The sequence below is a fragment of the Thamnophis sirtalis genome, unplaced genomic scaffold, assembly GCF_051295495.1.
Source record: "Thamnophis sirtalis isolate CommonGarterSnake01/CBP01778 unplaced genomic scaffold, rThaSir2_p1.2 scaffold_4, whole genome shotgun sequence".
NCBI classification, from domain to species: domain Eukaryota; kingdom Metazoa; phylum Chordata; class Lepidosauria; order Squamata; family Natricidae; genus Thamnophis; species Thamnophis sirtalis.
Genome location: NW_028261384.1, coordinates 74,439,795 through 74,454,532, shown reverse-complemented (window position 1 = coordinate 74,454,532; position 14,738 = coordinate 74,439,795). Strand labels below are relative to the sequence as shown.

The window sequence follows — 14,738 nt, the reverse complement described above, 5'->3', positions numbered from 1 at the left end:
GTTACCTTTATGTGAATCGGCTTGCTTTAATTTTATTTTTATTTCAATTTTTAATTTTTTCGTCACGCTGTGATGACGTCAAATGCGCGCTTTCGGCGAGCGCGCTTTTGTGGACCGCGGTTTTGACGGGTCACGCCGAAAAGCCATTAAAACCTGGCTGTGTCGGCAGGCCTGGGGTTGATGAGCTCCCTTCCCCTCTCGACAGGTGTGGTTGTTGGTCATTTTAAATGTCTGTCTTGTATTTGTATGTGCCCCTTCCCGTTTGAGTTGTTTGCCGCCCTGAGTCTCTTTAGGGAATAGGGCAGCATATAAATAAAATAAAACTTCAAACTTCAAACTTTATAGTAGAGTTGCCAAAAAGTGTGGGAAACATGGTGATTTGGACTTTAATAGACCTGTTCTCCAAACAGGCACACTTCATATCCTGCAGCAGACTACCCTCAGCTCACCAGCTGGCCAAACTGTTCCTGAAGCACATCTATCACCTGCATGGAGTACCTCAAAGAATTATCACAGACAGAGGGGTCCAGTTCATGGCTAAGTTCTGGTAGGAGTTTCTGCGGTCCATTGAGTCATCCCAGGGTCTTAGCTCAGCGTTCCACCCGAGCATCAATGGGGGGGGGGGCAGAGAGAGACTGAACTCTCTCTATGGTAGAGCAGTACCTGAGGTGCTACGTGAACTATCAGCAGTCCAATTGGGCAGACCTTCTTTCTTTTGCTGAGGTTGCGTACAATAATGCTGTTCATAGTAGCACAGGACTAACACTGTTCAAAGTAGTGAGTGGCATGGACTTTGTCCCAATGCCTGAGTATCCAAGAGATCCTCCTTCCTCAGTCAGCTTGGCTGACTGGATGTCGATGTAAAAGCAACTTGGGAGAATGTCAAAAAAGCACTGACTAAAGGGGCAGAAACCTATAAGAAACAGGCAGATAAATACCAAGCTCCACAACGGTCATTCCAGGTGGGAGAGAAGGTTTACATCTCCACAAAATATTTAAAATTCCCTAGCAAGAAACTGGGGCAAAGGTTTATGGGACCATTCCCCATAGTAAAGATCATCAACCCAGTCACAGTGCAATTGAAACTGCCCCGACTGTCAGGGAAGATACACCCGGTATTCCATAGTAGCTTCTTAAATCCCATGGTTGGATCCACTCTGAGACCACTACCCTGGCAGCCCCAGGCTCTCTGGTCACAGGGGGCCAAGACCATTATGAAGATTTGAGGTGGCACAGGAGACAACTCCAATATTTAATCAAGCAGAAGGGCTACCCTTTGTCAGAGGCATCTTGGGTAAAGAGTAGAAATATCCAGGCTGATCCCCTTATAGAAAAATTCCATGCAGAAAATCCAAACAAGTTTTGGGGGAGGACGTAGCCTCAAATCCTAAACTTGTACTCAAATTGTTTTTGCTTTGCACAAGTTGCTTTTGGAAAGTGAGGGGAGCAGAATGTCAACTTGTAAAGTTGTCATAATGAGGAAAGGGGAGAGCGCATTCCATGCATACTTTCAGCTAGAGAGGGATCTCAGATTATTGCAGCAGCTTTGGGAGGGGTGCACCTCATTGGGAAATGTGATTTATGACACAGACGGGGGGAGGAAAGGAACGGGGGTAAAGTTCAGCTATAATTTTAAAAAGCTAATATCTGACTGTGAAAAGATCTTGCCAAAAATAAATGCTCCTAATAAATGACTAATTTCCTTTTGAAGTTTGATCCGAGGCTCATGAATCAATTAGGGCATTTTTTTTTTTGGAAACCTGACAGACTACCTTTCCTGAAATAGCCATGGACATTGTAAGCCGTTTGTCATGATCTGATAAAGGCAATGAGTATATCCTATTTATCCATGGTTACACAATTCTGTATTTTGAAGTGGTTCCATTAAGCAGTGTGACTTCAGAAGAACATCTGATAATTTTTTTAGTAGTCATATCAAATTAGATCGTCACTGATCAAGGAACCAAATTTGAAACAGTTTAATTTGAAACTGCTTAAATATTTATATGCAGACCTAGGAGTAAAAGATGTACCAGTCCTTATCATCTGCAGGCTAATCATCTTACGGAAAGTATGAAGCTTAACAACTATGCTCAAGAAGTATGCAGACCAAGACCCAAATAATGGGATACATGACTGCATTTTGTAGTATTTGAATACACCAGGGGTGTCAAACTCAATTTCATTGAGGGCCCCATCAGGATTGTAGTTGATTTTTGGGAGTCATGGTGGGCATGGCCGTGGTGGGTGTGGCCAGCTCCCATTGCTGCTGTGCTCGCTCTCCTTGGCCATGTTGCTCATGTGCGGGAGGGCAAAGTGTGTAGGTCAGAGAGAGGCCCACTCCCTCTGCTTGCAAGGAGACCTGGCTTTGTAACCAAAGCATTCTCAGTGATAGGATAGGAGACCACCAGGAGAGGTCAGGAGGAGGGAACCAGGAGATGGCAAAAGGCAACAGGACTGCTGGTGACCAAGTGCTAAGGCAGGCTTCACCTCAGACCCTTACACTCTCTCATTGTAATTTTCTTCCTCCCACTTATAAGACTGAAAAAAAAAACAGGCTCAGTTTATCCCATGCCGGCTAGAACAAAGCCATGCTGTTCTTCTCATCATCATTCCCGCTCAAGCAGCATCAGGCTCCATGGGACAGGGTCATTCCTGCCCAGTGTGGCAAACTCTGGTGGGCTATATATGGGTGTGAAGGGCCTGCCCCGCAATGCCTCCTCATTCAGTTGAAGGCTTCACTCAGCGTTCAAACAGTAGGGCTGTCACATGCAAGAGAGCAGTGCACCAGGGCCACAGATGGCATTGGTCCCTTCGCCTGGCCGATTCCGATTCCACTGCTGGCCTTACCCACCCCACTTTTCCATCTCTTATCCTCCAACAATGCCTTGCTGGGAGAATCACTCACAAAAGGGGGAGTGGCCCCTCTTCTCATATCTTTCAGCCTGCACAGACAACTCTATAAAGCAAATCACACTGACCCAGATGCTTCCTCCAGAAAAGACCCTCCTTCTGTTTAAGCCAGGGAATTGGATTTGGATCCAGCCATCCACTAGAAAGTAATCACAGCAACCAGCCACGCAGCAGACATGAACAAGAGGAGGACCCTGAGCTGGACCAGTGAAGACTAAGGACTTTTTTCTGGTAGGAGGGAAATTAGTCCAGGGTGTTTGTATTGCCTGTCTTGTAGAAGTAGCTGCACATATTTATTTATTTATTTATTTATTTATTTATTTATTTATTTATTTATTTATTTATTTATTTATTTATTTATTTATTTATTCATTCATTCATTCATTCATTCATTCATTCATTCATTCATTTATTTATTTATTTATTTATTTATTTGTCTTGTATGCTGCCCACTCCTGGAGGACTCCGGGCGGCTCACAAAAGACATACAGACACAGATACACCATTCAGATTCAGACTGAGGCTATCCCCTTCACCCACCTCCATATAAAATTTCCCTTAGGTTGGTTTTTGTTCTGTGACACTAAGGATCAAGCAATCATACCTCCCTGCCAATTCGATGGGGGAGGAGGCATGCCTCCTCAGGCAATTCCCTCACAGAAGAGGTAGCAGAAGAGAGATATCCAAATCTCAAGTCCATTGTGACTCACAAATGATGCTGTCCAATTGCCCACTAAAACTGTGTATGTTGCCCTGGCGGCCTCATTAGTAGAGTCCCAAGGATCATTGTGCTCAATTTCAAAAAATTTAATAGCCTGGATTGCACCCTGGCTAAGCTCAATTTGAACTCACAAACCATGGATGCACTAAACTAAAAGCTACGGCAGACTTAGGAAGCAACCCTTGAAAATGGGTAGCCAGTAGTTATTTATTAAAGCAAAACCATAGCTTTGAAGAATTTTGGGAGCTTCTGCTTGCTTCACACCTGACTGGAAGCTCACAGAAAGTGACATCAAACATCTGAAAATAATTGGCATACAAAATTGGTTACTATAAATTTCTTTCCAGAACTTTCCCCTGGCTGCTAGACCTTCATGGGTTGAAAGCTCTCCTTTTGGGAGCCACTGAAGGGATACTTTTCTGATGCTTCTATCAATGTCTTCCCATTTACATTAACAGTTTAATCATTTTTTAATCTTTTGCCAGTAAAGGTGTGTGTGTCACCCACACATATTATGGTAAAAAGGGGGAATTGTGGGAAGCCCCCTCCTAGAAGAATGAAATATTTTGGGAAATATTAAAAGGGCAAAATATTATATTTCCCTAAAGGAGAAATGGAGAAACATGTTCTTAAAGACAGAAAGCAGCCCACAGCATTTAAGATATCTAGGTGGCTCTATTCATAAGCAAAGCAAACACAAATCTTGACAGTAACAAAAACAGAGTGATAGAATTAGAAGCAATTCCTCACTCAAGAACCAGCATAGAAGAAAAGTCATTAGTCACAATAAGAATTGCCCAACACCCTTTCAGAACACAAGCCCCGTCATTGCACATCTCAGAGCAGTCTTCAAAGTCACAAAAACCTTGGAACTGATAAACAATAAGCCAGAGATTGACCAGATTACCTCAGACAAACACCTAGGATTTGCAGTTCCTCTTTTGCTTATAGAGCTAGCTATGGCTCCTACATACCCCTACTTGACCCCATAGGAATCTGACAACAGACAATATAATACATGTTCTTGCCCAGGAACAGTTAGCTGTCCAGAATCACATGTGGTTCTGCTTCATCAATAAACCACCTGTCCAATCAGCCCCCATGTTTCCAGTGTCTTTCTCCCAACATGGAACTGAACCAGATGGATATTTCTTCTAACACACTATATGGCAAAATCAAAGTATTAATGATCTGCAAAACTTCCTGTACTCAAGAATTCAATTTTTGGGGGGAAACACTACATATTTGGAAATCCTTTGCACTTTGTGATCACTGATGGGAGAAGCCTTACTAACCAACTCTTATTGTTAGCAGAAGGAACTTGTCAATGAGCAAAGTTTAAAACTCATCCAAATATTAGAGGAATCCCTGCTCAGGCAGAAAATGGGCACACTAAAAGCTTACTGAAGTTATTCAGGTAAGATTCTGATTCTGGATAGGAAGTTCTTAAACTAGAAATATTGGTGACATTTTTACCTCATACTGTATTGCACTTCATTTCATATTCTTGTCTGTACATTTTATCTAATATACCAAGTTGTATCCATCCTTTGCTATGGTTTTAGTATTTCTCTGAAAGCATTATAATATCAATCCTATACCTAATTGTGATCTAGCATTGCAAATTATATTTTGTTTAAAAAAATGAAGCCATCTCAAATATTATTTATTATTTATAAAATGTACTACCATGTTTCCCTGAAAATAAGACAGGGTCTTATTTCCTTTTGCTCCACGAAATATGGCCTTGGGCTTATTATAGGGGAGGGCTTATTATTTTCTGGGGCAGGTGAGAAGCGAGGCGCGCCTTTTACCTTTCCAGCTCCGTCGTGTTCCTCGCCATTGTGCTCAGGGAAGTGGCCGGTAAAAAAAAATGCTTCTCGCTTCTCGTCCCTTTAGCTAGGGGTAGCAGGTGGGGGGGAGAAGTGTGGCACACCTCTTACCTTTCCAATTATAGTGAAAAAGCAATGAATAGATCAACTAAATAAATAAAAAATGAACAAAGAAAACATCCAAGTCTTTTGTATTACACTAAAAATCATTAACCAGTTTAAATGGCTCATAAGGAATTACACAAAATGGCAGAAATCACCAAGAGTGATTTTCAGGTCTGTTGTGTTCCTCGCCCTTTCACCCATTTTAATCCCCTTGTAAAAAAAACCTCGCAAGTTGAACTCATGAAGGTTTTTTTTACAAGGGGTTTCAATGGGCGGAAGGGTGAGGAACACAGCGGAGCTGTCAGTCTCTGGTAGCCCTAGGACGTGTGTCTCGCTTCTTCCCTCCACATCTGCCACCCCTTGCTAAAGGAACGGCAGGGAAGGGAACCAGGCAGGCTGCCTTTATCATGGGGGCAAGGTGGGCGGTGTTGAGCGCAAGGTGCACCTCTTTCCTTTCCAGCTCTGTCGCATTCCTTGCCCTTTCACCCATTGAATCCTTTTTTTACAAAGGGATTCAATGGGCGAAAGGGCAAGGAACGTGACAGAGCTGGGAAGATAAGAGGTGTGCCTCACTTCTCCCATCCCCACCTGCCACCCCTCGCTAAAGGGATGGTGGGGAAGGGAACCAGGCAGGCTGCCTTTACCATTGGGGTGGGCAGTGTGCTTTGCGCAAGAAGGAACAGGTGGGAGGGGGTGATCGCATTGCGGCGGGCTCTTTTTGAGCAGGAGGGAAGGGCAGGGTGGGGGAAGCACTTTGCTTTGCTTGCTGCTGTTTTTGCGGTGAGTCCTCTTTTTGCCCCACAAGCTGTACTGATAGGTGGTACAGTGGTAATGGCAGGGACTGGTTGCGCATGCACTTAAATAGTTGGGGGGCGGGCTTATTTTCAGGGGAGGGCTTATTATGGCACTTGCTCTGAAAAGCCCGATTGGGCTTATTAGCAGGGCATGTTTTATTTTTGGAGAAACACTGTATATATGCTCTCTTTTTAAATAAAAGAGGTATATTCTATTAGCTGTACTTCAGGGATATATATAATAGGATAAAATGCTGTACAGATTATCAAGTAGTATATATATATATATATATGAGAAGAAAAATTCTTTTGGAGGACATAGAAAAGGCTTCATTCAGAGAATAAACACAGAAAAGAAATTTATAAACATATCACTTCATGCCGTAACAAAGAGATTTTATTGACATTCTTTTACAGTGATATGATTGAATAAAAGCACAGCCTGAGTATTGTGACATTTTCCTGTCTTAGAACCAAAACCAACCCCTTAAAGAGACTTTTCCTGCCACTGACTTTTATGAAGTCTTTACTGAAACCATAATAATTTTGATTTCTGGTTTTAGATCAAATAGAAGCTTCAGGGGATTTAGCCAATATTTCAATTTGTATATATGTTACAATGATATATTATGGGGAAGAGAAGTAATATAATTTTTCAGACCTTGGAAAAACTGCTTCAGATTTGTGGCACATTACAGTAAATTTTGAAATACTAAATCCTACAAAAAGAGTAACGGTAAAAACATTGGTTTTGTGATATATAGAAGTGTATGTTACATTTAAACAAGGTAGAACTTTGCTTGGAATTCCTTCCTGAGGCTGTACCATGGTTGAAGTTAATGACAGTAGTCCATGGATACATTTTTGTTAAACTCAGCATCATATTTAGTGAAGTGGGAATACTTTCTAAAAACAAGTCTTTATCTGAATTAGAAAAAAAACCCCTCATTTATTTCAATAAAATTTAGAGCCAAATTATTGTGTTTAGGACAATAATTTGTGTGTAAAGATGTGCAATTTAATGTTTCTTAGAAACATTGACTTTAATATTTTTAGGAATAATTAGTTTTACTTTAAAGTGATGCTATTTGGTGTGTGTGTGTGTGTGCGGGCGCATGCGTGTGCACTTGTGTGTGTGTGATGAAATCTCCAGAAAAAACTTTAATCCCCATGTGTGATAATGTCTTGGCACTTGACTCCAGTAAGCTATCCAGTTTACTACCACTGAGACCTTGCAGAAGTTGTAATTGTGTGGTTCAACATTTGCTGAACCCTCTTTTGTGGCTCAAAATATTACTTCAAAAGTGACCAGAAACATTTTTTTCAGTAATATGAAATCATGGTGAAAATGTGTCCAGCTTTGGGTATGAATTTTGTTTAGCAAATAAAATTACAGGCAATAGAAACCAATTTTCAGTTTTGTTAAAATCAAGTAGAAATTCTTATGTTTTGAAATTTGAAAAGGCCTTGATCAAAGTAATACATTGAGTGATATCTTGATGACTTATGTATTTTTCCTGGTGCGTCAATAATTTCTTGTAATACCAAGTCAGGTGGAATTGACTACTCATTTTCTGAGTATAGGACAGAACAGGAAAAATCAGATTGGATTTAGTTTCAAATTAGACAAAAAATAGTGTTTTCTAAAATTACCCTGTTATCTTCTACTCAAAAGCACTGTCTCAAGACAACATTTTTATTTTATTTCTCATATTTTAAAAATGCAATTAGTTTTTTTCTCAAGTCTGTTTCTAAGACATTAGCTTCAATGCTTTATCCTCTTATGTATCATTGAGGGATCTGTACAATAGCTAACAAGACAATTTAATATGGCATCATACAACTCCAAAATAATTAATAAATAATACTCCAATGGTATAAGAAAAAAATGATAAACTGTTTTGCTCAGATGGCATGAAGAATAAATAGTATCAATTATTTTGCATATTCTTTTTGCCTGACATTCCTAATAAGATTCAGAAAGCCAAATGACCATTTTTTATTCCAGTTCTTAAAACATGGCTGACATCTAAAACAAAGTCTTTAATGGATATGTACTGTATGACTTATGACTCTGTATCTCTTCAAATGTCTTCCAGCGTGTACGTATCTTTTATCATACTACAGAAAATAGTTTTATTTTTTATTAAAATAGAGCTCTAAAAGACATTAATGTTTTTAACTATATAGTGTTATAAAGCATGTAAACTGCTTTTTAGTAAGCAAATGTATATTTGGCCTATCTGGAACTAACAGGTTAGTTAAATGTGTTTTGTGTTTGCTAATTTTTATTTTCAGATGGCATCCTATTTTTAATATCATAAATATGCATGCAGTGACATTGCATTTAATCTTGCATGCTAAAAATCATGCTTTAGATGTAGTAATTTCAGTAGGATTTCATCCACAGAAAAATGCAAACAATGTAAATTGCATTTAGTCCAATTTTTGTGGGGGAGGGGGAGGAAGGGATTGGAATTCCATCGGAAGACTTACTGTATGACTTACAGTCATAGTGGATTTTCTGCTTGTTCAAAGAATTGCAGATAATTTCTTTAAATCAAACAGAGACAGTGCCAATATATTTTATAGTATACTTGGAAATCTTTAGTATAATTTTTATGCAACAGTTACAACACATATGATGTGTGATTGGAAAAAAAATCTTAATAAATGAAGGTGTTATCAACATTTGTTTCCAATTAATGATCAATTTAACAGAATATAATACTAAGTTCCTAGATTGATTTCTTTACTCTAAATAAATCTTTTAAACTAAAATTAAGTTTGGGGGATCAGTTCACTTGCTCATCTAAAGTATTTATTTAAAATTACATTGCCTGACCTCATTCTTAATAATATAAAGCACAATACTGAATACTAAACAGATTTTTAAAAGAAATGTTTCCTTTGGAGAGGAAAGTGCCTTATTAAAAAAAAGAGTTTAGTTAAAGTTATTTTATACTTATAAAGTTAAACATTAGTTAATTAGCCATATTAAAAAAGGTTGAAGTTATTTAGTCTTATTTGTCTTGTGTAAAGGCTTTTACATAAATCACCTCTTCATGCTTCATATTTCTGTTTGAAATAGTATCAGGTGTCATGTGGCATTGCAAATAACTTTTTTATTTTACATTTTTTCCTTTTTTGAAATATGTACAGAATATCTCAAATTCGGATTTGCTGAAGACAAAACCATAACCCAATTAAGGTATGATTCTGCCACAATATATTTCTGTGTTCCTGGTTTTAAAGACAACCACATGTGGAACATGTGGTTAAAACCTTAGTTGGATTATGCTAATCCACTTTAAAATTTTCCCTTCATTTGGATCAGGGACCAACTTATTTTTTAGCTCCAAGTTTGATATTCTAAATAAATTTTTTTTTCTCACATGGAAATTATGGAGGAAATACCATAACTATATTCACTGGTATGCCTTTGGGCTTCTTAGTTTCTTGATTTCAGGAAAGAAGAAACTTTGTTCACAAGCTCTATCTTTTTTATTATCCTTCCCTTCCATAAGTTCTTTTCAAGAATTAGAACTTTAGATAATTTCCATTTATATAGTATTTTATTGTTTTAAAATTATTATTATTATTATATTTAAATTCATTGCAGCTGCCCTCTTCCATAACTACTTGTGGTTTTCTTCCTGTAATAATTTAATTACATACAGAATCATTTGTAACTTACTGAATTTTTACAGATATGCACTATAGAAATATGAACTATTTTACTAAAAACAAAATCGTACATACTTAGAAATAAAGCTCACTGAGTTCAATAGATTTCATCACCATTGTATGTTTCAGCTTTATTCTCATATTATGTGTAGAAAATTTGTGTAGCAGCAGTGAATATAAAGAGAAGTCTTATTTTAAATCTTATTTTTTCCCGTTGACTTTGGGAATAGAAAATGAATATTTTAACTATCTACTGTTTCATCTGGGTACAGAGCAGTTTAGACTCTTCAATACACTCAAATAACTGCTATATTGAATTTATCAGGGGGTTCAGTTGTTTAGGTAATAGACCTAAACATCATTCTCTTATTCATATTATTTCCACTCCATCACCCTCTGCAGCTTCTTATATAATGTAATTAGGCAAAATCATTTTAATAGAACTAATTGTGATATTTGACGTCAAAGAGAAATGGAAGAAAGCCACTCATTATAGTTTCAATAATGGTTTCCAATACATAGTGCAGGATTGTCTATATTACTTTTCTGTTAGGAAATGGAACATCAAAAAACCAAGAATTGATAAGCAGAATGAGAGAAGACAAAGAAAGGTATTTGTCCTGTTATTTTTGGTTATGTACAATAATTAACATGGTGCTGCCTGTTATATTAATAATAAGACATCCTTTAGTTCCCCCAAATATGTGTTTATTTAAGTAAGCATTAGCTCTTAATTATACCGCAATAGATATGTATTTTAATTTAATTTAACAGTTATTAATAATCATTACATATTCTGATTGCACTGCAGGTTAATTTTGTTGCTTTGAATAACTTATCTGTACCACATCATCTGGCCCAATTCCAACTGATCTAGCTCATATGAATTATGAGTTCACATTAAAAAAAAATCAGTTTCTCTCATGAATTTTTTCCATCTTTGTATGATATGTACAAAAATCAAGGATAAATGAATGATATTGTTGACCAACTTCAAAGGTGAAGGCATAATACAATTAAAATGGAAAGGATGAACATATAGCTTGGAATGCTTGATGAATGTTCTATTTTAATTAACATAGATAGAAGTAAACATTAACATTTGGTCAAGTGTAGAGTAACTTGCATTCGTATTTTCATTATTACTAATGGAGGTATGTGTAGATACATGGAGACCTTGTTTTCATATTGCATACAGGGTAATTGTCCATTAGGAATTAAAGATGAAAAGCATGAAAGTTAGTTCTTAAAGGAAAGCTGTTCTTCATGCACAGCTTTTATTTCTCTTGTCTTTTCCATCAGAAACAAAATACTGAAAATCAAATTCTTATGGCAGAAGGAGGGAATGATCTCATTGACAAGGAAATAATTGAATCCCTTTTTTCATTCAAGTCCAAAGGTACTAGTTTCTTCAACAGCTGTCAACAGCTTTTCACACAGCATTGAATATGATGGATAGGGTGGAAGATCCAGGCGATTGAAACAAGTATGGGCCCTGCAAAATGAAAATAATATGCAAAGCTTTAAAAACAGCATCTTTGTCAGAAATAGTCCAATGTATGTCACTTGCCTTATTTACCCTTTTAAACCTGAAAATGCAGTGAAATCACATCCTTGGGAAGGATGTTGTTTGTTATTACTGTGTAAATTAACAATGGGTTTGAAATACTATTTCTTTAATCAGAATCTTATGCACAATTTTTCTCTCCAGATTTTCCCTTAGTCACAATTTCCCATTTGAACTGTAAATATAACTCTCCCACAACTAGTAGGACAGACTGGAAAGAAAAATGTCAACAAAGGACAAGAATTAGTAACTTTCCTTTTAAGCTGTAATGATAATGCTTACTAGAAGATTGACAGTCCTGTATTTGCAGCTATAATTCTAGGCTCGGTTATCTCCTAATTCAAATATTCAGAAAGTATGTTTTCTCTCTAGTTCTCCAAATGGCAAGATGCATGAAATATCAAATTAAACTCTTGGTGATTTCTGCCATTTTGTGTAATTCCTTATGAGCCATCTAAACTGGTTAATGATTTTTAGTGTAATACAAAAGACTTGGGTGTTTTCTTTGTTCATTTTTTATTTATTTAGTTGATCTATTCATTGCTTTTTCACTATAATTGATAGTGAATTAATTGCATATATTGCATGTTTAAATATGGTTTTAAAGACCATATCTTGGGTGACTTCAGGGGCACTGTAACAGCCATACCTTTGAGGACAAACCATAACTACTATTTGTTCAACATCATAACTATAGTTGCCGAATGAATTGCTTTTAAGTGAGGACTATCTATTCTAGCCGATGGCAGTTTTGGTGAAATGCTCCCCGATAGTTTTGCTGTTTTTTTTATCATTCTCTGTGATTCATTATGGATTTCATTCTCAAGAGACCAACTGCTAAGCATCAAGCATATTTTTTTTTATGGGTAGCTTTCTGTGATTTCACTCCCCACTGTCTTTACAAATGTAGAAGAGTTTCTAACACAGGAAGAAGCAACTTCATCTGAACAATGGATAAACACAAACAAATGGAGGAGAGATGGAGGCAAAGAAGGGGTAAGAGAGCAGGAATTTTGAATAGACTAAGGAAAAGAAGGATAAAAACCTGTCTCCCTTCACTCTTTCTGAGTAATTTACGCTCACTCGCTAATAAGATGGATGAAATACTTCTTTGAAATAGATGCAACTCTGATTTTTACAACTCAACAGCTCTCTACTTCAACGAAACTTGGCTAAATAAATCAATTGATGATAGCAGTTTGCATATACCAAGGTTTCAGATACAAAGAACAGACAGAATTGCAGAAAAATCAGGTAAAAAGAAGGGAGGAGGCCTATGTTTATATATTAACAGTCTTGGTTCAGAAATATAACTATACTAAAGAAATTCTGTGAGGTGGACTTAGAGACATTAATTATCAATTGCAAACCATTTAATTCTCCACAAGAGTTCTCATTTCTCCTAATTACTGTGTATGTTTCTCCACAAGCGTGTATAAACAATGCATTATGAACTCTAGCTGACAGATTATGAGGGCCCAGATTCACTTCTGATTGCTTTAGAAGATTTAAATAAATCTAACTTAAGGGTGTGCTACCAAAATATTTTCAGCATGTCAATTGTCACACTAACCAATTTCGTTGTATTTATTTTGTACAATGACAATAAAGACTATACTAGTCTAGACCATTGCTACACAACATTAAAAGATGCTTATCGGTCTTTACCACAAGAAGCTGTGGGACACTCTGATCATTGCATGATTCAACTTTTACCTGCTTACAGACAAAAACTTAAAACCATGAAACCAACAATTAAATCAGCGAGGGCTTGAACTGAGAAGGCAAAGCTAAAGCTAAAGGCTTGTCTTGACTAGACTAATTGGAATGTTTTTAAAGATATCTCTGCAGACTTGGATGAACTCACAGATACTGTAACATCATATGTCAGTTTTTGTGAAGACATATGCGTGTCGACCAGAAAACAATGAATATACATTAACAATAAACCTTGGTTCACAGTTAAATGTAAGCAGCTACGTTGTACCAAAGAGGAAGCCTACAGAAAAGGAGATAGAATGCTGTACCATCAGGGCAAAAACTTATTAATAAAGGAGATCAGAGCAGCAAAAAGAAGCTACGCTGAAAAGCTAAAGAATCAGTTCTCAACAAATGAACCAGCAAACATGTATAAACTCTTTAAAATGTGACTGGTTACAGCAAACATCCTTCCCATGCTGAAGGAAATCAACAACTGGCAGATGACCTGAATGTGTTTTTCTGTAGTTTGAGAGAAAACTACTGCCATCCATCTACACAATCCCCAACTCAGACACACCTATAACAGCCAAGCCTCCTACAATTGATCCCATCCCATTAGGCCCACCACCTCTGGTGATTACAAAAGATGAGATGCAAGGTCTATTTCACAGACAAAAGCCAGGAAAAGCACCAGACCCAGACAAGATAACTCCTTCTTGCTTAAAAGCTTGTGCTGACCAACTTTTCACCCACTTCTTTAATAAATCACTAGAGGTGAGCTATGTTCCTTCTTGCTTCAAATGCTCTATTATCATCCCAGTGCTAAAGAAACCCTCCACCAAGGAAATGAATGACTACAGACTGTTTGCTCTAACATCTGTAGTTATGAAAACCTTTGAAAGGCTAGTGCTGGCTCACTTGAAAACCATCATGGATCTGCTGTTAGACCCCTTGCAATTTGCTTACTGAGCAAATAGATTGATAGATGATGCTATTAATATGACTCTGCACTACATCCAAAACATCTTGAATCTCCAAAGACCTATGCATGCTCCTCTTTGTAGACTTCAACTCAGCATTCAATACCGTCATTCCAGATATTTTTCTAATTAAACAAAATCAGCTAGCTGTACCTGACTACACTTGTAAATGGATCATAAGCTTCCTAACAGACAGGAAGCAGCAGGTGAAGCTAGGCAAAACCACATAAAATACCCCTACAATTAGCACAGGAGCCTCCCAGGGCTGTGTGCTCTCTCCACTTCTCTTCTTTCTATACACCAATGACTGCAATTCAAAAGATCCTTCTGTTAAAGTACTGAAGTTTGCAGATGATACAACAGTTATTGGTCTCATTCGAGACAATGATGAATCTGCATACAGACAGTAGGTTGAACAACTAGCCTTGTGGTGCAACC

General features: G+C 37.4%; 1 protein-coding gene across 6 annotated transcripts in view; it reads right to left on the bottom strand.

Annotated features, from left to right (window-relative positions):
* Positions 1 to 10,157: 10,157 nt before the first annotated feature.
* HECW1 (HECT, C2 and WW domain containing E3 ubiquitin protein ligase 1) overlaps positions 10,158 to 14,738 on the bottom strand; it is a 274,097-nt gene continuing 269,516 nt past the window's right edge. For all 6 annotated transcript variants that reach the window (XM_087713122.1, XM_087713121.1, XM_087713124.1 and 3 more), the window contains one exon: positions 10,158 to 11,547. In XM_087713122.1, coding sequence (XP_087569248.1) covers positions 11,436 to 11,547 — 112 coding nt within the window. In that variant the 3' untranslated portion in view covers positions 10,158 to 11,435. The remainder of the gene's footprint in view (positions 11,548 to 14,738) is intronic.